At 37.1% G+C, this 25,673-nt stretch overlaps 2 protein-coding genes across 3 annotated transcripts; both read left to right on the forward strand.

Annotated features, from left to right (window-relative positions):
* Positions 1-1,923: 1,923 nt before the first annotated feature.
* LOC103704971 (endoglucanase 8-like) lies at positions 1,924-7,618 on the forward strand. Its single transcript, XM_008788514.4, has 8 exons — positions 1,924-2,218; positions 3,160-3,372; positions 4,139-4,339; positions 4,747-4,824; positions 4,959-5,108; positions 5,313-5,421; positions 5,725-5,888; positions 6,969-7,618. The coding sequence occupies exons 1-8, from the start codon at positions 2,003-2,005 to the stop codon at positions 7,293-7,295; spliced, it is 1,458 nt and encodes a 485-aa protein (XP_008786736.4). The 5' UTR covers positions 1,924-2,002; the 3' UTR covers positions 7,296-7,618.
* An 11,613-nt stretch (positions 7,619-19,231) lies between these two features.
* LOC103704917 lies at positions 19,232-24,745 on the forward strand. Of its 2 annotated transcripts, XR_003385241.2 has the most exons (3): positions 19,232-19,705; positions 23,174-24,196; positions 24,274-24,745. XR_003385241.2 is itself a non-coding variant. In XM_008788428.4 (2 exons), the coding sequence occupies exons 1-2, from the start codon at positions 19,374-19,376 to the stop codon at positions 23,655-23,657; spliced, it is 816 nt and encodes a 271-aa protein (XP_008786650.2). In that variant the 5' UTR covers positions 19,232-19,373; the 3' UTR covers positions 23,658-24,745. The 2 variants fall into 2 exon arrangements, 1 of the variants encoding a protein (XP_008786650.2); XM_008788428.4 differs by having other exon boundaries at positions 23,174-24,745.
* Positions 24,746-25,673: the final 928 nt, after the last annotated feature.

Consider the following 25,673-nt stretch of genomic DNA (forward strand, 5'->3'; position numbering starts at 1 on the left):
AATTAGATTCATAGTGGGTCAATTGTAATATATGCACAATTCATGGTAGATGTAAAAGTTCCGAACATTGAGATAGTATATAACTAATTACATCAAAAATCGATACAATGATATAACAATGTCTCAAATTTTACTAAGTAATTTAAAATTAAAAAGATAGGTTTTAATATCTATGATGTCAGTGTTGTCCAACACCCTAATTATCCAACTAATACCTATTAGTTTTATTTTAGGGATTTTCCTTTAGAAAGGAAGCACTAAAAGACTGCTTAGACATTCTCCTATCTAATACCATGTACCTCTAATAACATTTAACACTAAAATCACATATTACCAATGATACAAATGAGATTTAATATTTAAGTAAAAGGATCAAGATTACAATAAAGCTATTAGATCTAACCAATCTTACTTTGTTTTATTTCTGTGAAGCAAAAAATTGACTTGAAACTTACTTTGAATTCTCTACAAATAAGGTGAATTGTATACTAATCCTCAACTCTATATCTAGCTTAACCAAGATCATATCAAAATGCCTTTGACCCCAACATTTAGTTCTATATGCATCTAGCTCATTACTTGGTGGGATATAAATCATATCAGTTCTTCTTTAAAGTTTGATTTAAGCCAAAACTAAATTCTTTCTTATTGACTCAAAAATTCTAACTATGTTTTGTTGTATCATAATGTCTATTGGGAAGGCATCAACTTGCCAAGTTGGTAAAGTTTTTGGCAGTAATGAATTGGGATGAAATATCGTCTCCCTCAGGGTTTTGGGAATTAGAAGTATTTGTGGAAAGGCTATCCTCTATTGTGGGGCTAGCCTGTTTTCTACATGTCTTTTTTTTTCCATCAAAATAATGGGGTTTAAGATGATAGGATCAATACCCAACTCGGTTTAAGGGTAGGGTTTAATTTAGATCAATTTTTAACCCACGAATCTTATTTTGATGTTGAGGCTATGTCAACTTGACTAAGGCTCAGCTTTTTTCTCTATTTGTTCTTTTTTTTATTTGTTTTCATTTTTAATTACAGTTTTCTTCAATCTATTATTTTAGTTTGTTGATTTTGTTTCTTTTTATTAGCTAGAATTTTAAGCTTTCATGATTATCATATTATATTTTTTTGATTTCTATTTATGATATTAAAACTAATAGTATGATATTTATAATTTTATAAGAATATTATTATGTCATTTAATTTATAGATAAATAATTTAATCTTTTTTCTAACTTTTATGTTGAATAACTTTACTTTTTTATGTTTTAAGACTTAATCTTTTGTTTAATCTCTCCCCATATTTTGGTGTGGGGGTGGGGTGGTATAGTTATCCATATCTTGATGGAGGAGTACTGCAAGGTCTACAAGCACCTTTAGGGTGTCTAGTTGTAGCCACACATGCCCCCTCGTTAAAATGGGCCTACATTTACTTCATGCTAGGCCCAACAACTTATGATAGAAATACCGTTTTAATTTTTGAGTAGGTGATTTTCGTTTAATCAATCATTTAGATTTAGTCTTCTATCCTATACATACGACCATCCTTTTTTTTAAACATATCTAGTGCATATATGATCGAGAAATAACTTAAGATCAGGACTCCAAGCAGCACCTATGAGCGCTGCTTAGTAATATTCAAGTTGGTAGAGTTTAATCAATACCACAATCCACCTGAACTATGTTTTTCAGTTCTAACTTTAATTAGAAACATTAACCAAAAAAAACCTCCTTTCCCTGCGAACACAGACTTCCCAACCCTCCATTCCCTCACCTGAACCCCTAAAAATCGGGTATCATGCATGAGGAAATACCACACGTATGAAACCATGCAACTCCACCCATATAAAGAAAAATCAGGAAACTGGCCCTTACAGCCCCTCATTTTTATTCCTTCTAATACTCTTTTTAAAAAACTCAAACCCCACCATATTGCCACTACATCGTTCTTTCTTCTCCTTTCGTTTCCAATTCTCATTTCTTCTCACCCTTCGGCTTTGGACAAATGAAATCATCCATAAAAGCTCTGGCAATCGCCTTTGGGGCATGGTTGACGATATCCAATGGCTTTCTCATGGTTGCCGGTGGCAGCTACAACTACAAGGAAGCACTCACAAAGTCATTGTTGTTCCTTGAGGCCCAGCGGTCTGGGAAGCTCCCACCCAATTCTAGGATCCCTTGGAGAGGTGACTCGGCTCTTGATGATGGGAAGCGTTCTAATGTAGGTTCTATTTATCTTCATTTTTAATTTTATTCTCTTGTTTACTTGTATATAAATCTATTTTGTATATTAATTTACCAATAGGATAGCTATCGAATATGTTATAATTTGGACAACTATATTTGCATTTGGAATTTGTTCATGTATTTAAAATGTAGTAAGTTTGATAGGATTATATAAATGAAAGGTAGGGCTCATTTGGTGTTGCTTTTGTTTTTGGTTTCCAATTCGAAATTTCAATAAGCAAAATGAGCTAGACCGAGAAACATGTATGATGATTTTTTTTTTCTACAAAAAAATTGTTGAAGTCTTTATATCTCTTGGTGTAAATAAAAGCAATAATTAAATTCTAGAAGTTTTGTACAAATATTATCTTCAACTTCAATCTCTGCATGCTATTTCACTAACTTGTAGGAAAAAAAAAACAATAATACCAAGCATGCCCCATGGCTTTTTTTTTTCTGTCTATATTTCTATGTTTTATGTATTACTTACTGGACTTTCTTAAAAAAAGGAAGAAAATTGTATATGAAGCAGACATCAGGAAAAAAGAAAAACAAAAGTAAAATATAAAAGTCATTTCAAAGGAAGAAGATTTGAATCCTTTTTATATACAAATGTTAAAATATGTTTAAAGAATGCCTAATTTGCTATTTTTTGTGAATTGTAAACTAATATCAGATATGCCATTTTCAAATTTATGTTCTGATCAAAGGATACGGCTAGAGTGATGTGCCTTTTTTCCATGCATCAACATCAGAGGAAAACGTGGATCTGTGAATTTAAATCTTAATCAATCTAATGACTTCATGATTTGAGAATTTGAAAGATAAATGACTCTTAAAAATACCAACCTTAAACTGGCAACTTAGTGGCTATTTCTATTACTGAAGATCATTCAGATTCTGATTTCTTCATGTGGTTGCTCTTTTGCAAACTAGGTGGATCTTGTAGGAGGGTATTATGATGCAGGAGACAATGTAAAGTATGGGCTACCCATGGCCTTCACCATCACAACTCTTGCTTGGTCTGCTCTTGCTCACCAGGCTGAGCTAGAAGCCACAGGGGAGTTGAAGAATGTGCATGCTGCTATTCGTTGGGGAACAGATTATTTTCTTAAAGCTAGCTCCAAGCGTAATAAATTGTGGGTTCAGGTGAGATCCAAGTCTTTGCGTTTTAGATAAACTGAACGTAATAAAGTCCTTGTGGGTTCAGGTGAAGCTAGCTCCAGGCGTAATAAATTGCAGTTAATTTCCCCTTTTAGTTAAACTCACCATATATAAGCATATATTTTACAACTTAGAATGATATGAGATATCAATCATAAAAACAATTAAGTAGTCACTCGAAACATCATCTATACTTCGTTTATATTTAATAAATACTTACCTGGTAAGATGACCAGTTCAAGAAGCCAAAGAATTGTAGGAATAGTGCACTAACTCATGATATGGGTACATGCATGTCAATAATGAGCACATTACTCCATCCTCTTATATAGCTTTGGTAAAATCTTTAAGCAAATATGCCAGACTTTTGATCTGTTTGTAAAATGATGTAATGCCTTGCAGCAAAAACTGTCAAAATTATCACTGAAAGTTGTACTAGATTTAGTGACAAAAAAGGAATTTGTGAAACAAAATCAGCAGGACTTTTAAGTCTTTGATAACTCCGAATACAGACTGAATACTTCTTCTCTTCATGAAGACACAAAAGATTACGAATATGAAATAGAAGAGAACAAGGAATAAAAATGAAACAAAAGGGAGAGTTTATTATAGTTAAACATATCTAAAACGCAAAACCTAAGTGTCGTTTAATTCCACAATTAATAATCAGATAGTTTGGCAAAAGAATAATTTATGAATAACTAGAGATATTCTTAGTAAAACTTGAAAATTTTGCTTTTGTCACACAAAGGTGGGAGACCCAAATGCGGACCATCAATGTTGGGTGCGACCTGAGAACATGAACACACCAAGGACCCTGTACAAAATCGATGAAAATGATCCAGGGACAGAGATTGCAGCAGAGACAGCTGCTGCTATGGCTGCTTCTTCCATAGTATTTAGAGGCAATGACCGCAAGTATGCCCGTAGCCTCCTCAACAAAGCCAAGCTGGTGAGAATGCTACTTCATGCGCTTTTTTTTTTGTGAACTTCGCTAATTGGGCAACAATCTATTCAATTTATGTAGTGAGTTAATGCATCATCAGTCAAGCAAAATAGTGGCAATTAATTTCCTTTGAACTTTTACATGAGTCTGTTGATTCTAAAAAGTTGAGATTTAAAACTGGTGGTTCTATGGGATTATTTTTTGTTTAAAAAAGAGAAAAAGGTACTCAAACCATATCTTTATTATGTATGATCTAAAAAAAATATAATACTTGGGTCGGATAAATAAGGTGAAGCACCTTTTCTTTCTCCCCTCTACTCAGTCAAGTTCAATCATATAGCTTGAAAGCTGTGGAAATTCATAAACAGTTTTGACTGAATATTTTTCTTATTTTGTTCTAAATTTCCAAATAGCTCTTTGAGTTTGCAAAGAACCACCAAGGAACCTATGATGGGGAGTGCCCATTCTACTGCTCCTTTTCTGGTTACAATGTAAGTCTCTCATTCTCTCTCCCTCTCTCCCTTGTGCACACATGCTTGTGTGCAACGTGCAATAGTGTAAATAGTACTGACGATGATGACGACGACGACGACTATATTTATTCTTAATCTACAAAACATTGTAGGATGAATTGCTGTGGGCAGCTTCGTGGCTATTCATGGCTACAAAAAGAGATGTTTATAGGAAATATATCACTGGGGAAGCCATCACTGCTAGTGTAGCTGAGTTCAGTTGGGATCTAAAGTATGCCGGTGCCCAAATTCTTCTATCAGATGTGAGCATCTTAAACCCTTATTCTTTATATAAGAGATAAAGAAATGTTCATTAGAAAAGAGCAATAAAACAGGCCTTGTTGGGTGCTAAATAGTATATTACATGTGAAGATGTTTAAAGGTACCATATATTATCATTCTATATTTCCTGTATATGCTCAAAGAATAAAGTATTGATCTGTATTTGAAAATCTCTTCCATCACAGTCAAACCTAACCGGGGAGGATGGTCTCCAAAACTTCAAGACACAAGCCGACAACTTTGTTTGTGCTGTGCTGCCGGATAGTCCATTCCACCAAATATATATCTCTCCAGGTTTGTTCGATTTTTTAATATAATCTACACGAAATTAATTCAAGCTCAATGGTTGATGAATTAGTATAGATCTATTTGATATATATTCAACAGCATACTTTTTTTTTTAACATGAGCATAAATAAATAACAAGAAACAAAAGAAAATGCATTGTATGGAATGGATAGGAAAAGCAAAACATCATAGGTCTAACAGACTTACATTCATATTGTTTCCTGATCTCTTACATGTAACCATGCATGAATTTGTTTGTTTATGTTTATACTTGTTATGCGTTATTTACGCATTCATCATCCATATTAGGGGGATTGATTCATCTCCGAGATGGAGCTAACACACAATATGTCACCGGCACTGCATTCTTGTTCAGTATTTACAGCGACATTCTCGCCAAGAACCATCAAACAGTCTCTTGCGGGAACCAAGTGATCCACCCCACTCGCCTAAGGGAGTTTGCCAAGCAGCAGGTGATTTCTCTTGCTTCAATGCGTACACATTGTTTGACATTGTATCAAAATTTTCCATTCTTGTCAAAATCTAAAATATCTAAATTAAGAGAAGTTTGAAAGTACTCCTAAGACTATTGATGTTATATTATTTAGTTCATAGAGTAAAAAAAAAAAAAATACACTTCCAAGAATATTGGATCTGCAATGATGAAATTTGTTGCTTAAAGTTTTAGATGATTAACGTGAACTAGTGAAACTAGCAACCTGCTCATTGCTTAACATAAAGCTTTTCTCTTATATCTTTCAGTTCAAAGTTTTTCTCTTGTATCTTTCAGTTCGGACTTTTAGATACTAAAAGCTGATAGATTATTATATTCTTTTCCTGTAGTAGTTGGACTTGTTACTTATCAATTTGTTTAATGAATTCTGGCTACATAGTGTAGCAATAAGCTTATGATTCTTATACTGCAGTAAGTTTTTGAAGAGAGATAAAGATATCGAAATGACCAACTTATGTGAGTCTTAAGAACTTGACGCATGCAATGTATATCGACTACCAATTACGAGTTATCAGATAAAGAAGGATGGAAAAATATGTTGGAAGCTGACATGACTCAGTCTCCTAGTTGACAGATCAATCCCTGAGCTGGGGAGCTCTTAAGCGTTTAAACTTAGGAGGTGGCATTCCCACTGTATTTCACTGTGTGGTAATTAATGACCGACTGTGATTTGTACGAACCTCTGCTGCAAAAGTATATTGAAGTAAAATCGTAGAACGCAAAAAGTTATCCATATAAGAAACATTAGAAAACATTTCGTTTGGTTTTCAAATTTATGATCTCCGATGAAATGATGAATGCTAAGACCTATATATTAGTTTTGGTTTACTTTTTCTCCCCTGCATATAAACCAAGCAAACAATCTTATGCATGTAAATTAGCTAGAAATATTCTGTTCAAGAGATGGCTAAAAAAATCCCCAACAGGAAGAAAAATTATTTTTTCATGGATAAATTATGCAGAAACCATCACGTACTCTCTAGCTTCATTGTAATATAAATCATCATGCTTGAAGCTTCTCCGTTTGGACTTGCGGCAGATGGATTATCTCTTGGGCAGCAACCCTAGGAGCAGGTCCTACATGGTTGGCTTCGGCAACAAATCCCCAACGCAAGCCCACCACCGTGGTGCGTCTGTGCCGGTGCTCTCACCGGAGAAGAAGGTCGACTGCGGCACGAGCTTCGTAAACTGGTATCAGAAAAACCAACCCAATCCTAACGAGCTCACTGGTGCCATTGTTGGTGGCCCTGATCGCTACGACAACTTTGAAGACCTGCGTTCAGACTCGTCCAAGCTCGAGCCTTGCACCTACATAAACTCCCTCGCCGTCGGCCCCCTTGCCAAGCTAGCTGTGCATGGCGCCTGAGCTCGCTCGACGCAGTGTCCAAATGCTACCAATGGTTCGCTCATGCGAAGATGGAGCCTCTCATGTGTTGCTATTTTCTGAACTCCGGAGAGATGCGTAGCGTCCTGCGCCTGGGTTCCTTCATGTTGGTAGTTTGGTTCGTGCATGGCTGCATGGCTGCATACGTTTATTAATTAACAGATAATAGATAGATAGGCTTCTTCAGAGATAGATATCTTTGACGTTGCTTTAGCTAAATGTCATATCTTGAAATGTATGTCATATTTTTAATTACTCAGAAAAATGGTTATTAGTTTATACATTCATTTATTTTCTACTAGCAATCTGGATATATGTAATGCACATTCAAAAATAATAATAAAGAAATTTAAAATGTAACAATAAGAAATTATATACTAACAATGTAGAGATATAAAATAAAAATAACAAATTAGATGCACAAAATCAAAATTAGGGAGAAAGATGGACGGAGAGAATTAATGTATTTCCAAGAATTTCTATATTTGATATTGGAGAGAGAGAGAGAGAGTACTTAGTAGGGGCATCCCACTAATAACGGAATAGAAAGATAAAAATATAGCATATCTTTAGATATTTACTGAAAATGTCAGTAATAACATGATTTTCAGATTATATTTTCCTAAAAATTTAGAGTATTTTCGTTCATTCAATTTGAAAGATGATATCTATTTGATACATTCCTCTTCATTTTATAATACAATATAAAAATGATTTTATTATATTTATATATGTGTATGTGTGTGTATGAAGCAGTTGAGGGACCATGATAAAATTTTACAAGCTTTATAGGTGCGCCATTTAAATACGGATACATCCAAACACAGGGACCTCCATAACATTTTGCCTATAAGCATACTTTCTTTAAACATGATTATTCTTCTGAGCAGATTGGATAAAAAATAGATCCCACATATATGCATAGGCAAACTTAATTTCTTTGATACGCAATCGAATGGCTAGGCTTCTAAAAGATCACGAGGTATAACTTAGTCATAAAAATACCCGCGATACTAAAATCATGATTCTTTATAATGTTTATGTTTGAATTGATGGGAGCATTAGGCTGCGTTTGGCATTGCTATCACTTTTCTTAAAAAAGTTTAGAAATAGAAATTCTATTTTAATATTTTTTCTAGATTTTTTATAACAAATAATATATTTGGTTTTTTTTTTTGAAAAAAAATAAGTGCTGGCAACGTGATCGGAAATGAGGGAGAGGTAGAGAGGAAGGGGCTCGATATTGGTCGGAGATGCAGTCAAGGGAGTGGTAAATGGAGAGCGAGGGGGATAGGGGCTGCGATGCAGCAGCTGCAAACAAGAAAGAGGCATGTTGTCGGAAGGAGAGGCAGATAATTGAGTTTGGAGAGTTAGGGCAGTTGAATGGGGGCAACAAGGTTGAGGGAGAGCAAAAGAAAAGCGATGGGAGGAGAGGGGTCAACTTCCATTTTTTTAATGTGTGTCAAATATTTTTATTTTTATTTTTTTTAGAAATAATGGAAGCTGTTTAAAATATATATATAGAAATAGAGTAGCTAAATATATTTTTTACATCAGATTTTACATTTTTCCAAAAAATATGAAAAAAAAGAGCATCAATTGGATCTTAATTTTTTTTTTCTTTTCTTCTTTTTTTCCTCCTTTCCTCTTTATTGTCCCTTAAGCTAAAATAAGAAAAAACGTCATTATGAAGGAGAAAGAAGCCCAACGATTTTGCTTGCCACATTTGACTTGCTTAGACATCAAGTTCAAGGGATATTCGTATTCGGAATTTAGTATGATAAGATCCATGGCTTGAATAATTAACCGTTGGAGAATAGCTCCATTTTTTTTTTTTTTTGGTTGAAAACGGCAATTCATATAGCTCTAACGTGAGTACATCTTGCCAAATCAGAAGAAAGCAAAAAATACAAATGGGGCGGAAGCTCTAATGTGGATGTCCAGCGGAGCTCCCCAAAATACCGTGCAATATAGGAGGCGATCTTTGTTCGCCTTTCTAGAAAACGTGTACAGCCTGAAACTCATCCATCTCCATAGCCAGCCTACAAGTCTCACGAATAAAAGGATGACCATCTCTATACCTGTCCGCATCCCGGATCCAATCTATAACTATGATGAATCCCCCTCAAGGTGCACCCGCCTCAGGTGGTACACCATTGTTCCTCCAGGTGGAACCTTTACGGCAGAACATATTGGACATTCAGATCATCCAACTAGCACTCCATGACTCTTCCATGTCCCGCAGCTGCCATCTTCCTCTTTAACTCCTCCAAGTCCACCTCCTTTCCTGCATCTCTTCCCTCTTTCTTTGGCGTCCTTTCTCCATGGAGGTGCCGCTCTCTTAGTGGAGTCCATGGGCTCAAAGGCTGCAGAAGTTGTGAGAGAGAGACGGGAAATGGAGCTTGTGGGGCTGTAGGATCACGTTCTCAAAGAGTAGAAATGGTGTCTCAGGCGAGGATCATGCCTACGAGGCTCCACGAGGGAGAAGGATCATTAGGTTTGGGTGGTATGGGACGGTCTGTGATGCCAAGGGCTTGGATTGGATCCTCTCTGGTGGTTGGTCCATTGGCTTGTTCGTCCCCTGATGGGTAGCAGCATGGGGCCATTTGGATCAAGGATCTATAGCCAGAGGCAGCGCCTCTATGGTTTTTGGTGTAAGCTTCAAAACCTGCGTTTGCTTTTTATAGGTCGTTTCTTGATGCCATGTCCCCACTTCCTGCATGAATTAGAAGATTCGAGGTAGGATAAATTGGCAGATCTGCCGCGATACAGTGGATTCACTGTGTGGATTCACTTGGATTCACTGTCCGAAAGCGTGTTATTTCCAAACGTCTGAATGGAGATTTTGAGTATGTTTAATTGAATTGGCGAGAATTAACTAACGAAGTGGATTCACTTGGATGTTGTTTCTCAAATGCTTTCTTCGTCACAAATTTAGAAAGTTTTTAGGTGCGGAAAACAATATCTATCTGTGGTTTTAGTGGCGAGCTTTTGTTTTTGGTGGTTTTTTTGATGCCATGTTCATGAATTAGAAGGTTGGAGATGGTTCATGCATTGGCAGATATGAAGCATTTAACGCAGCAGATTCACTTGAATTCACAGTTAAAAAGCGCGTTGTTTTCGAATGTTCGAAAACGGCGGCCGTGAGTGTGCAGCTGAATTGGTAGGTATTAAACAATGCAATGGATTCACTTCGATATGGTTCTTGGAGGAAATAGTAGATTGCTAAATATATACCCTCACTCCATGGTTTACTATACTGATCTATAAGAAAAGGTACCATTATGGTGCAAGGGCTTAATAAAATATTTTACTAAGATATAGTATAATTATTATCTAATCTCTAACAGCATACCTTATGTTGGTACAGATGTATACTGGACCATTAACTGTACAGGCATTTACGATACCAATACCTTAAGGTTCACTGTACCGATACATATCACCTTATATCATGTATTATTGTATTGTACTGGTGCCGAACCAATACTCGTTAGAGGGCATATCAAGTGTCAATATGCTAAATCGATCTTTGTGCCAGGCATATTAATATTGTATTAACATGATGTTGGTACGGAGCCTAGTACTGACACTACAAAAAATTTTAGTTTTCCCGACTCTTCCCCGCCGACGCTATCAAAAAGCGTCGGCGAAAAACGAGCGCGGTCGAAACTCGACGACGCTTTGTTTTAGCGTTGGGTGAAATTTAGAGACGACGACGCTTTAAAGCGTCGTCAGAGGCCAAAAGATACGACGACGCTTTAAAGCGTCGTCGGAGGCCAAAAGGGCCCAACTCCCCCGATCCGTCCTTCACCCAGCCCCGAGCTGAGAGACGACGACGCTTTAAAGCGTCGTCGGACGTCCCTCCTTCTTCACCCAGCCGATCCCCCGATCCCTCCTTTTTTCTGCCGCTCCATCCGCCCACCCCACCATCTGCCGGCGTTTTTCTTTTAATCCCACACCGGATACCCCACCCGTTTTCCCCTAATTTCTTTTAATCCGCCGCCGCCTGGGCTTCGAAGCAGGGGCACTCGAGAGCTCCTCCGGATGCAGTACTTCCACCACTCCCTCATCTTCCTGTTCCTCTTAGCTCGACCATCGATAGCCTTCTTATGCTTCTCCTCCGGCTTCCTGAAAAGCGTGTCATCCCCGCCTTCCAATCTCTCTACCTGACTCGAATTCCTTGAGTCGAAAGGATTCTCGGGGGAGTTCTTCCTTGCATCATCCCAGTCTGGATTGGTCGACGGGCAAATCTGGCTCCCAATCCATTCCCTAACGTAATCCCTGCTGCTCAATTCTCCACTCCCGTCCTGCTTCCACCACCAGTCCCTCCCCCACTGCCCATTCGCCGCCTCTGTCTTACCATCATCCAACGGCGAATTCCCGCTCAATTCCTTGCTATGCTCGATGCTACAGAGGTCGTCATGGCAAGAAGAGGCCGCCGCCGTCGTGGCAGCCGCCTCCTTGCCCTTGGGACTGCTGATGGTGTTAGGATTACCGCTGACCAGCTGCATGGGATTGAGATTCTTGCAGGAAGGGGGCATGATGGCGGCGGTGGGCTGGGCTCGGCGGGGGCGGTGGAGTGAGGGGCCGGGAAGGCATCGGGGTTTGGTGGGAGGAGCGGCGCCTAGGTTGAGAAGAGAGGGGGGAGAGATGGTGCGAAGAGCGAGGGGAGGGAGAAGTGATTCTATGCTTTGCTTGTTCTACGCCTCTGCCTCTTAAGTTTTTTTTAAAAACAGGTTGCTAACGCCGACGCTTATAAGCGTCGGCGTTGAGTATTTTTCCGACGCTTTCATTAGCGTCGGGAAAGTCCTGTTTTTGCCGACGCTAAGAGAAAGCGTCGGCAAAAACCGGACCCACGCCCACCTGCCCGACGTTTGACCCACGCGTGGTGAAGCGTGGGCTGGGAATTCGCCGACGCTTATAAGCGTCGGTAGAGACAAAAAAAAGCGTCGGGAGTTCTTCATTCTTTTGTAGTGTGAGATTGGGAGCCTTGGTTATAACAAATCATAGTCATCACATATAATTTTCAAAGTATGTGCGAATTAGTAATATTATGATTATTTATGGTTCATTAGCCATATGGGTCAAGGCAGCATGTCATCGAGCGAAAGGCGAGCATAAATTACATCAGGGCTACTTTAGTCTTAAAATGTTCTTAATTATATGGAATCACATGATGTAATCTCTTAAAATCTACAAAGATGGGCAACAAGGTCATATTAGATCATTCAAGTATTTTAAAAGATCTGATTGCAAATTTTTATACTCAAGGATGAGGGTGCATATATGCAAATCAAGTAAACTTGAGAATCAAAAGATATTTTTTCCTTTAATGAAATTGCCCCAAACTTTCAAAGGAATTGGTGTAAATGCAAGCCATACCTTGATATAACTTTGTTCAACCAAGGTCCCTCTCATCTAGTTCCCAAAGAAAATAAGAAAGTCGCTAATCTTTCCATAAGAAATAGTAGCTTGGAAAGAACCTCTTTATATTCAAGTATGGAGGCATCGTTTCACATAATCTGACAAAGTTAGCTCTAGAAAATGCATATTTAGAATCTGGCACTCTCTCGAACTACTCCTAGAGGAAGCCTCATATTATACTTTCTGTTCATTGCAGGACCCTTTACGAAACTTATGAAGACGGATGCATCTGAATTTAGAATTGGATATTTATCTTAGTAGTAGTAGTAGTAGTAGTGCACAATCAAAATATGAACCTCTCATAGTCTCATGGACTCAAAATGTGAACCTCATATTATACTGTTAACTTCATTGTTTTTAATAGTGTTTAAAAATGCCAATCAAAGCCTGAAAGTATTCCACTAATACCTTCAGCAGCACTTTGGCAATCATCAAACAAAGTGTCAAAAAATTGGATCGTTGATTAATCAGTGACATTTTCAGACTTTCAATAAAAGTGAATTTGTGGCGACATTTTTTTCTAGGACTTACAACCATTTTCCTAATGCTGCAAATGTTGTAATGGCAATTAAATATGCCATTGAATACAAAGGGAAACGGGGTTACTGTAATTACCGACACTTTAAAATGATACTAAAAGGTCATTAGTGACATTCAAAGCGTTGCTAAAAGCCTTTTAGATATTATATATCGTCGCATTTGGAAATGGAATTACTGGCACTTTTAAGATCGATGACAAGATTTTAATGAGACTTCAAAATGCTAGCAGAAGTTTTTTGGACACTAATGATCACCTTGGAAATTGCCTTAATGTCACTTTTAGATATTAGCAATACCTTTATAGTGGCAATTTTAATTGATAGTGAGATTTTTTGATAATTTTCTACAACATTTTTAATCAAAGGTGATAGCTATTTTTTTAATAATTGAATATTATCGTCATACTAACAACATGTACAAAGCTTATTTGAAGCATGTATCATATATATTACAAGTTTCTCCTATCTTTTCTCACAACCTCCACGAATGTTATGTTAGGTATTTTCTTCCTTCTTTTATGATCTTCAACACAAATTAAAACACATGTTCTCACTAGAGCTTCCTCGGATCTTTGTTATACTTGCATGTACTATCTTAATCAATTTCCTATTATTTTATTCTTAACTTATACAACTCCTATAACTCCTTTAATATTCATGTCTTAATCTTCCTCTAATTTTACTATATGCCCATCTTCACATCCTTACTTCTTTCATACTTATTTTGTGTGCATATACTTTTTTTGTTGCATAGCATTCAATATATAAAAGGATGCCATGCAATATAAGCGCAGTGGCATCTTCCTTTCTCTATATCACCTAGCGAGCCTCATATAAATTTTTTCCATTTCAACATATACCTCGTAGAGTTCAGGCTCAAGTCCATTCATTTCCGATTATTGTTTACAAGAGTTCCTATTGCCACATTAAGGTGAGGCCTTTGGAACTCTTTAAAAATAACCTTCTTTCCTCCCTACAAATGGAATTCCATATTTTTAATATAGAAAAATTGACCAATTAGATAGCTTGGCCAATCAATTCAAAAAGATAAATCATGTACTGTATAATATGACTAATTTAGGACCTATTTACCTTAAACGAAGGAGTATGATGCATCATTATCCTTTTTATTGTGTTTCTCTATGGTTTACTGAAAATATAGTACAAGCATTCTTACAGTGACTCCAATAAATAAGTGTTAAGAAGCTTATAAATTATAGTGCCATTTGGACTACAATAGTTGTTATTATACTCAAGCATAGGTACAAGTAAAAACTAACATGAATTTACTACATTTTTAAAAGCAAATTGTTTTGGTATGCCATCTAGTCATTAAAATCTGATCAATTTGGGTCACATAATATATCCAACTTAACATTTTTTCCTATGTAATTCTAAATCTTCCAAGTTGGAAAGCTCTTTGAAGTGGATGCAACTACTCAACTACCTGAAACCTGAATTCAAGTGCTCGACGTACCCATAGAACATATAAAGATTTTTTCTGGGCAAAAATAGTTTTCACTCACAAAATATGTATATACATATATACACATATACATATGTATGTCTGTATGTACGTATTTATATATGTATGGATATAAGTATGTATGTTTATAAGTATGGATGGATGGATGGATGGATATGCAAGGATATATATGTACAGAGTAAATGAGACTTATTCTATGTTAAACTCTGGATCACCTAATTTTTCAATCATGTGTGAACAGGAAGATTCGGTATTCCGCTTTAGCTTTAACTCTGTTTCCATCTACAGGATATTCCACCATGGTGATGATGTGTCAACTCACGGTGACGCCGCTTGTCCGGGTGGAAATCAGGTGGTCTCAATCGCCATAAAGCAAGAGGATGGGATGTTTGGAAAACGAACAGCTGTCCGGTTCTGGATTTTGTCTGCCTGCGAGCGATGTTGTCGGGCGTGACTCGGCATCGAGTCATGATAGAGATGAGTCGCATCGAGCCAGGATAGAGATACATGCGACCCACAAGGATCCATCCATCACCACCACACGCAAGACAAGAGAATCTAAATCCGCGGATTTCGTTGGAACATTGCGGGTATACTGTACAGCAATCATGTCTAGGTATAACATTTATTGGCCACCGTAAACTTTGTATAGTGTGCAAAAGTAAGATGTCTGCTGGCTTTATTGTACAAGTAAGCTGATATTATTTTTCAATAAGTTAAAAGATTATGATTTTTTTTACAATAATTCATATAATTTTAATACGAATGTATTAAAAATAATAATAATAAATTTCGAAGCACACTAGATAGCTATGTATGAAGCTATCAAGTCTGCAGACATTATATATTAAAAAAAAATTCTGAACAGTGCATTTCAAAGGAATATAGACCTGAATAAGTATAATGGAAAAGAGTTCCTCTTGCTTCCTTAGAAAATTCTCTGAGTAGACTAATCTTTCATGCCTATATACCTAGAGCAATGGAAGATATACCCCTAAACCACAATTTTTTTTTAAAGAAAAAAAATGGAATGGGAAAATAATAGCAACCTATACTAGTCCTGCCAACTTACCTCTCATCCATGGTTCACTTGCTAAATATTGTTCTTCCGAAGGCTAGTAAAGTTTTGCATGATCATATCTTCATGCTGCTGGGGAGACATATTTATGTATCACCAACAAAGAAGAAAATAAACGGGAGTTGTATTCTTGTTGGGTTTAGGCTTGAGAAAAGAAAAAATTTTAATTAGTTAAATTTGAGAAACTCATTTTTTTATATTAATTTAGTTTTCTCACCATGCAAACACTATGTAATTAATATTTTCAAAAATTTCAATTTTTCTAAACCATTCCCAACCAGCCAAACATATTCTGCATAAAAGATCTGCACAAACGACAATAATGTAGATATCAACCTAGTCAAATTGTGAGATATACAGTAAATACCCATAAACAAAGTAATTTAGTGATGACAAATGCTAACCTAGAATATGCCTGATTTTGCTCATGTTTGTGAACCTCGGTCCAAGATTTGACCATTCCTGTTTATTGTTTCATAAAGCCTACAAAATTAGCTTATTTTTGTTTTTTCTGGATCTATTTCAAGGTGACATCTGTGATTGTTATTTTTTTTTTTTGATACAACGACGACTCACATCCGATGGATATGAATGCAGCCAATAAGATCAAAAAATAAAAGGCTACAAAAAAGCTCCGACACAGACTCGCAGTCCACCTAAGTGAAGTCTTTTAAGTGATGAGCAGTAAAGAAGACAACCCAATCAGTAGCACCATTTGCCTCCTGGTAAACATGTGTGTCCTGGTAGAAGCAACACCCCCCAATAGGCAGTAGATCTCGTGAAGCAGCGGTCGCTCCTTAGTTGCACATCTTCGACCTCGCACCCACTCAATGACTGTAACCGAGTCTCCCTCCAAGAGGATGTAGTTCGCACCTAGCACTCGTCGCACATAGATGACACCCTCCCATGCTGCGTGGAGCTCGGCACACACCACGGACACCTCTGTAGCTCCCTCCCTCGCCCACACTGTCGTCGAAGTTTACCTTAAGAAAGCCGAGAGGTGAAGGCACTTAGGATACAAGAACAGATCTAGGCGCTGTAGTAGCAGAATAAGTACTCCAGATTTTTCTAACTAGCCCAATAAGCAAAACCTCCATGATCCTGAGAAACTCCGCAGCATGCAGTAGAGCTCTGTCCACTACTGCCCTCGGGTGAGAGCCTTTACTCTCAAAAACCCGGGCATTCCTATCCAGCCAGTAATGATAAGCCAATATCTTTTCAATCTTTTTAGAATCCAAAATTTCCACCTAATTGCATTAACTCTAATGTAATTATTGTCAACAAGTATCTTTAGGATTTGTTCTTAATTCAACAATAATAATCCTTTATTGATTAGTATAGAATTCATTGTCAAGGAAACATATAACTTTTAAAAGATGTAAGGGATCAAGGATCTGTAATACAAACAAATAAGAAGGAAAAGATGCTGCAGACACATATAATTACTAGAACAAGATATCCAAGAGATTTGCTTACCATGTTGAAAATATAAGTGCAATCGAGCAGCTAATAGTTGAGCATGTTAAACATTTATTAGGAAAAGTTTATGCAGGAAATAGCAGGGTAATCTTTATAGATCTTACCTAGAAACTAAATCAACCTAAATTCCAAATGCAAATTTAACATAAACTTCATGTTTAGCCGTTTGAACACCTTTATGAGTATTTGAATGTATGCTCATTTGTCAGCTGTCATTGAATCAAAGTTCAGGCATCCTTCATCCATAGGGTAGGGTGCAAACATCGTTATCCTCTCTATAAATTTTAATCCTACATCTCATTGTCATCTTTTGCCTAAAATGTACTATTTGCTTGATGTAAATTAAAAACAAAATTTTCAGCATCATATCCAATCATTGATGGAAAGTGTTGTTGAAATTTAAGAACACAGCATGGCCTTATCATATCAAGTGACCATCACAGGATGTTTGCATCTATAATCTATGATTCTTGTTATTAAATTTTTGTTATACAAATATCTAAATAAATTTTGGCTCAATTATCTTTGGATAAGCAATTAGATTCTAGATTAGAGTTTTGCAACATCCTGGCATTAACTAACTTATAATTAGCGAAGTGGTTGGAAAATCTCTTCTACCAAAATGTATTAAGTTCCTCTAAGATCTTCAAATTGTTTCAATGAAGCAATACGTGCATCAAAATTTTGTGTGATTTCCCAATCAAAGGTCTTAAAAGCAAGGTTCTTATGATAATATATGTAATTAAAGCGTCAATATTTCCAATATGACCAGGATTTCTTTTAATCTTTGCTATACTATGCTAAACAGTTTTTTTCTTACTATATATTAAAATCATTGGGAAGAAAAAGGAGTTTAACTCGCCTCTCACCGAATTATTTAATTAGACTGTCATATATTAGAGCCAAGATTTTGAGATAATTCTCTCATTGTTTTAAATTTTGTCGAGAAAATCTTAGTTAAGATGTATCGATTCTTTCAATCCTAGTCACGGGCTAGGATGGTTTGAAAAATATCTTATATAAACCTTAGCTAAAAGTTTAGTAGATGGATAGATTTTTCATGTGGTTAACATGGCATCCACGTTGCGTTCCATAACCAATCACCCCACAATACCATTAATTACTCCGTTGGAATTAAATACGGTATGCATGCATGCATGCGAGGAAGGAACCTTCCATAGGATATTCCCCTCTCCTACGAAACACCCTTATCCACTATCCAATCCATATACCCCCATCACCGAAAGAGCCGTCACGATCGCACAAAACGACGATCAGACACCATTCATTTCTCCCCAAGCGGTCCCAAATCCGGCAGCCGTCCGATTAAAAATAACGATCCCTCCAACCGCCCCCGCAAGCTTTTTTTTTCTTTTTTAAATGAAAAAATCTTCCTACCCATCGAACCGTCCACGTGGCGGCGAGGTGGTCGTGGTACACGGTATCTTATCCGAAGTCGCGAGAGAAGTGACCAAATCTGACACCCGCATAGATGTTCCTATGAGCCTTCCCAGGCCCTACCCGTACAACTTCAGATAAGCCTCGCTTCAGTGCCAGTGCGGCGGTACACGTGGCATCATCAGCGGAACGGGCAGTTGATTCGGGCAGCTAGCCCGAAATTAACTATTTAAATAATGCAATTATAAAATAAGTTAGATAATATAGAGCTGTGGACCAACTCTATCCGATACTATAAATAGTAGAAAATTAAAAAAAAAAAAGAAATCTTTCTAGAGAAGCCTGAAACCTGATAAGGCGATAAAATCCCCGGCTCCTAACCCTTTACTTATAATAATATCTGTGTCGAATTTATTCATTTAGGAAGTAACAGCTGTTAATTATGATATTTAATGGAGGATTTTAAAATAATAAATTGGAGTCCATAAATGAGTCCTATCGTCATGTAACTGCTCTCTCGGGTGTGAGAGCTCTTGCTTGTTTGGTGTCGCCGAGGGGAATCGTTCTTGGGCCGTCCGTTCGGTGGGTGGATCGGGGTGGGGTGTATGATTAAGTTGTAGGCGCTCGCCGGGATTCTTTTGGCGAACGGAGGGATGTCGATCGCGCTGGAGAGGAGGAACGGGATGGGGGGGTCGGGGTTCGGCGGGGGGATCCCGTGCTTCCCGATCTACGAGGCGCGGGAGGGGCGGCGGATCGATCGGCGGGAGGAGGAGGGGGAGGAGGAGGAGGAGGAGGCGGGGGGGAGGGGGATGGAGGATGGGAAGGGGGGGGAGTTGTCGTGCAGCTCGTCGATCGGGCGGAATAGTGAGGGATCGGCGGGGGGTTCGGGGTCGGACGGGGAGGAGTCCGGGGAGACGGAGGTGCAGAGCAGGTATAAGGGGCCGATGGAGACCATGGATGCGCTGGAGGAGTCGCTTCCGATCAGGTATCTCCGCTTGATCTCTGGGTTTTCTTGGGATATTTTGGTTCTTTTTCCCATTACTAGTTCAATTTTTTTTTTTTTTGGTTCTTGAATTGGGGTTGTAATTTCTTTCGAAAATTCATGAGTAATGTGATAAAAAATAAAAGGGTGTAAAGTAATTATCAAGAAAAGGATTCTTTTTGTAATCTTTGGAAATAGTCTAAAGATTGGGTACGGTCTTGATTCTTTGTGAATGTATCGCTAGTTTTTAATTTTTTGACTTCTTTTAATCTGCTCTTAATTTTGCTGCTGTGCTTGTGGTACTTTGTGCAAAAAAAAAATTTTCTTCTTCTCAAGACATGCGATTAAATAAATTTTCAAGGAGGAGGTTTTGCAAGTTGTTTGAAAATTCGTTATATTCTTGATCTCTGGGTTTCTTGGGATATTTTGGTTCTTTGTGCAATTACTAGTTCAATTTGTTTGTTTTTTTTTTTTTTGGTTCTTGAATTGGGGTTGTAATTTCTTTAAAAAAATTCATGAGTAATGTGATAAAAAATAAAGGGTTTTAAACTAATTATCAAGAAAATGATGCCTTTTGAAATCTTTACAAATAGTCTAAAGATTGGTTACGGTCTTGATTCTTTGTGAATGTGTCGCTATTTTTTAATTTTTTGACTTTTAATCTACTCTTAATTTTGCTGCTGTGCTTGTGGTACTTTGTGCAATATTTTTTTTCTTCTCCTCAAGACATGCGATTAAATAAATTTTCAAGGAGGAGGTTTTGCAAGCAGTTTGAAAATTCGTGATATTCTTGAACTCTGGGTTTTCTTGAGATATTTTGGTTCTTTTTCTCATTACTAGTTCCCTTTTTTTTCTTGAATTGGGGTTGTAATTTCTTTAAAAATTCATGAGTAATGTGATAAAAAAAAGGTTTTAAACTAATTATCAAGAAAATGATGCTTTTTGAAATCTTTACAAATAGTCTAAAGATTGGTTACGGTCTTGATTCTTTGTGAATGTGTCGCTATTTTTTAATTTTTTGACTACTTTTAATCTGCTCTTAATTTTGCTGCTGTGCTTGTGGTACTTTGTGCAATATTTTTTTTTTCTTCTCAAGACATGCGATTAAATATATTTTCAAGGAGGAGGTTTTGCAAGCAGTTTGAAAATTCGTTATATTCTTGATCTCTGGGTTTTCTTGAGATATTTTGGTTCTTTTTCCCATTACTAGTTTTTTTTTTTTTTTCTTGAATTGGGGTTGTAATTTCTTTAAAAATTCATGAGTAATGTGACAAATAATAAAAGGTTTTAAAGTAATTATCAAGAAAATGATGCTTTTTGAAATCTTTACAAATAGTATAAAGATTGGTTACGGTCTTGATTCTTTGTGAATGTGTCGCTATTTTTAAATTTTTTGACTACTTTTAATCTGCTCTTAATTTTGCTGCTGTGCTTGTGGTACTTTATGGAATTTTTTTTTCCTTCTCAAGACATGCAATTAAATAAATTTTCGAGGAGGAGGTTTTGCAAGTTGTTTGAAAATTCGTTATATTCTTGATTCTTTGTGCGTTCCATCCTTGAAGTTTCTGATAATTTTGGTCTCTTTGCTCAAAGTACTGTTGAGAACAACTTTTCTTTTAAATTTGAATCATTTGATAGCTGTGGAAAAAGCTTTTTTGCTGCAAAGTTGGACAACAGAGTCTTGAATATGGTTGATCTTGGTAGACATCGTATATCTAGAGCAGTCTAGAGCATCAGAACTCTAAAAAACTTAATGTCAGCATGATTCTTTTAATTTCGGAAGGACGCTTGTTTCTAAGTGAATTAATTCAATATTTTGGTCACAAATTAGTCAATTTTGGACACTAGTTTAGGAAGGACGCTAGTCAATTAATTACATAAACCATAAACGGAGAATTAAGTCTCAATGGGTTTCTGTATATTCCTATAATTTCTCATGCAGAAGGGCATTCTAGTTGATAAGAAATCATCAACATCTCATCTTCTTTTCATTTTATTTTCTTTTCCTTTACTTTCTTACTATTATCTGAATTCATACATACATATATACATATACACATTAGCTCAGGTAATCGTCAGAAAGTAAAGGAAAATAAGTTTAAAAAGAAGAGAAGCTAAGCTATTGATGAGTTCTTATCAACTATAATGCCTTTTTGGGTGAGAAAATATAGGAATACACAGAAACCCATTGAGATGTCATTCTCCGTTTTGGATTCATTAGTGTGCCTGGCCTTGCATACTCTGCTCCTGCATCTTGTCACGGGGATGCAATTGTTAGCAGCTGACAGTTGATTTCTTTTACTGCAATTTCTGGCTTTAATTTAGGAGATGCTTGTGGATGCATGGTTTAGATTGTTTGTGATGGTGTGCTTTTGCCAAATCCTAGATGAATACAACTTCCATGTGCATTGTTGGAGAATATATCTTAGAGATTGCTTAGAAAAATACTTCCTTAATTGGAATTTTGGAGATGGGTTGGTTCCTCGATTATAAATTAGTTGGCTGTCATGTTTCTACTTCCTATTAAATGGTTGCCACACGGTGAGTCACATGAGATGGTGCTGCTAATTCAGAGAAATTAGTTCATTAAGCCACTATCTGACATTCCATCATCATACTAACACGAGATATATGTAACATGCATATGATGATGTTCTGTTCTATTACCTGACAGACTTATTTGCTAGTGACCAAAGTTCATGACCAAGAGACTTTTTGGTATAGACTAACGAGCGGTTTTCCGCAAAGAACTCAGGTGTCAGATTCTTTGCTGGAAACCAATGCGAGACGTGGATTAGGTTATCTGATGTTAAACTGGCATGTTTTGTCGTATTTTTATTAAATACAAAGCAGTGATTCACAGCCCACAGGGCAGCAAGGCTTCTGCCATGTCGCATTCCACTCATCTCATCAGCATGACTGCTCCTCAAATTTGCCTGTGATTGTGCTGCTGCCCTATCACCTCACAACCTAATTCGACATCGAGATATCTGTAATGCAGAAACTAGAAAGCAGGTTGCTGCTGAGAACTGCCATATCAGATGATTAGATGGAGCATGTATTGTTTCATGTGGATGCTACCTAAAGCACAGTCAATTTTCTCACCCTGTAGGCCTGTATGTATCCTTTTAGGTCACCTTGCAGTCTTGCTACTTTAATGCCTTGTTGTTTTCTATGGTAATAAGCCAAAACAAGAGATATTTGATCCTTCATTGTCTCTAATGCATTGAGCTGTGCATAACTTGATTTAGTGAGTTTCAAAATTTTGTTGCACAGATGATATGTGATATTCAGTGTAGTTTGAGGTTACGGCCCGATAAAAGGTGACCAATCAACTGAATATGTGTGGGTCTGTGAGTTCTTATCTGATCGTGTATAATAGCTAGTGTTGCTATGTTGCATAATCAATTGGTCAAATCATGTTATAGCCTTGTTCTTTATTAACCACATGCTTTTTTTTCTCTTTGGCAGGCATGGCATCTCTAAATTCTACTGTGGCAAGTCCAAATCTTTCACAAACCTGGCAGATGTGTCCTCATATTCCTCTGCCAAGGTCCTTGCCAAGCCAGAGAATCCTTACAACCGCAAGCGCAAGAATCTGCTCGCCTTCAACATTATGTACGAGAGGTCTCAAAGTAACGAGCTCAGAAGCATGGAAGGTGGCATTTCCAAAAGACCTGCCATTTCCAGCCGGTGCACATCGGCCTCCACCATGTCAATGAGCTGCTCTGAGAGCAATAGCAATAACGGTGAAGAGGATCATGACCCATCCCGGCTTCTCCCTCCCCGTTATCCACATAGCAGAGCTGCTGCCTCAGTTGCTTCAGCCCCATTTGATATTTCCCCACCAGAAAAGTCATCTTTCCCAATGAGATCGTTTTCCTTGACAGATCTTGAAGGTGCGGTCAGCTCAAATTCGTCCATTAGCCCCAGGGAAAAGCACAAGAGGAATTAGTAGTTAATTTTTTTCCTTTGCCTTGGTTGCTCCTTGTCCGTAACATTTTGGATCCGTGGGTGTTGGTGGCCAAGATGGTGGTGTCAGAATGTTGGTGGTTTTTATACGGTTGGGCTTCCTACTCTCTGTTCTGCAGAAAACTTAAAAGAGTTGGTAATTAATCTAGATGGCCTCTCCTGGCTTCTTCCTTGTCAGCAATCTTGTCTAAATGGTGCCTTGTGTTTGCCTTTGCTCTAATATTGCGATGATAGTTTTCCATGATACTGCATTGAATCACCTCGTGCTTGGTGCCGTTACGTTGTTTCAGTTGTATAATTACTGATTCCTTCAGTTGATGCAGCACCGGATTCTAGGTGCAGGAATGGATTCCATGGTGGAATATTGAGGTTTAACAGGTGATACTTTGGGCTGAGGGCGCGGTATTAGGATTTTGCAGGAAGTTCTGCACCTCACCGCATGCATCCTGGCTCTGTAGATGATACAATACGGATGCGGCGAAACGCAGGTTTGAAAATCGTGAAGGAAACTGGAGTTCGGAGGTGCTTTTCTTGACAGAAGAGTGGCTTTTGCTCGTTCTAGTTTTAATTGAAAGAAAATTTCTCATTACACTTGGCAGGTTACAGAGTTTCAAAATCTTTGTCAAGAGAATAGGACGGGGCTGCCATTTGCATGCAAACTTGTGGATCGGACGTCTATTAATCCGAGAGAGCAGCCTTTTTGATGTCTTTTTTGTCCAGGAGAACATGCGAAGGTTGACATATCCGCTCATATGGGAGGTATGGAAGCTGTTTGTGAGGAGGATATCGAGTAACTATTGAGACGAGAAAGACCAACTATGTTGAAGAAGCTTCGTTCTTTGCAGTGTATGGACTCGGTTCCTTGAGGGGATCGTCTCCAAGTGTTCGTTCAGATCCTATGCTTGAATCAGTCGGATTGGGTCCAGATGGATGTATGTGGAACTGTACGACCCCTCGGATTTCTTGACACGTAAAACAAACATCGTTAAACAAGAGAAGTAATGGCAAATGTTAACTAATCCTAATAAAGTTGAATAGAATTTCAAATGCAAATGAAGACTCGTAAAAAAATATCTGAGATAAAGATGCAAATTTTAACAGTATGAAAAGAATATTTAGAGTTATAATCTTTTAAATTTTCAGATTCAGTTTATTTATCGCAGTTGTACTGGCTGTGAATATAATATGTCGGCAGCCCTCCTTTATGGTTCAATAAATCACAACAACGTCATTCTTAATTTCACTATTAAGAGTTTTTATCAGTCGTGGCCATAGTTTTGAAAGATGTGCTATGCTGTCGTATAAAGTTTCAGTCGTAATGTTGATTTAAAAATGGAAGATTAGATTAACTAGAATTTAGGTATGAGAAAGCTGTCAACCGGAAATTCAGAATAAGTTTTGAACATTACAAAGTAAGTTGCATATGTAAGATACTGACAGGTCAAATTTTAAGGATGTGTAAAAGATCCTAACAACATGCAAGGAATATATTTATTCAATTAAATTTACTAAAAATTAATCTTTTAATTCAGTAACAAAATTGATCCTGATCAAATTGCTCCTTTAAATATATTAAGTATTCCTATAATAGATCTAATTAGCTCTCTTTTTTGAAAAGGAATAGAATAAAATGTGTTGATTCGCATAAAAGGAGAGATATCAACATTGATGAACTTTAGAAGAAAATGCGATTTCGTAGAAAAGAAAAAAATCAAAAATTTTGAGAAAAAATATCTTAGTATATTTGGATTCGAACACCAACCATTTATTAGTGGGGCACATGAATCGACAATGAAGTATAAAATTAGCGGATTGGCATTTTGGAGGAGAGGTAGATAGAGGGCTTACGGCTATATTTTTTTTAAAAATAAATTATATATATTTTTTTAGGCTTGTGTTTATTATACTTATATTCAATTGTATGTAAAACCTATACCTACATTCAGTTAAATTAATAGCATTAATAAAATTATTTATCTCATGTGAAAAGTCGAAATTA

The sequence above is a fragment of the Phoenix dactylifera genome, chromosome 8 (genome assembly GCF_009389715.1).
Source record: "Phoenix dactylifera cultivar Barhee BC4 chromosome 8, palm_55x_up_171113_PBpolish2nd_filt_p, whole genome shotgun sequence".
NCBI lineage: Eukaryota > Viridiplantae > Streptophyta > Magnoliopsida > Arecales > Arecaceae > Phoenix > Phoenix dactylifera.

Bases quoted from the DNA above. Each gene is read 5' to 3' on its own strand.
- LOC103704971 (XM_008788514.4), top strand. From the start codon at position 2,003: ATGAAATCATCCATAAAAGCTCTGGCAATCGCCTTTGGGGCATGGTTG. The intron at 2,219-3,159 runs GTAGGTTCTATT...TTTGCAAACTAG, and splicing joins ATGATGGGAAGCGTTCTAAT to GTGGATCTTGTAGGAGGGTA. The intron at 3,373-4,138 runs GTGAGATCCAAG...TGTCACACAAAG, and splicing joins GTAATAAATTGTGGGTTCAG to GTGGGAGACCCAAATGCGGA.
- LOC103704917 (XM_008788428.4), top strand. From the start codon at position 19,374: ATGTCGATCGCGCTGGAGAGGAGGAACGGGATGGGGGGGTCGGGGTTC. The intron at 19,706-23,173 runs GTATCTCCGCTT...TCTCTTTGGCAG, and splicing joins GAGGAGTCGCTTCCGATCAG to GCATGGCATCTCTAAATTCT.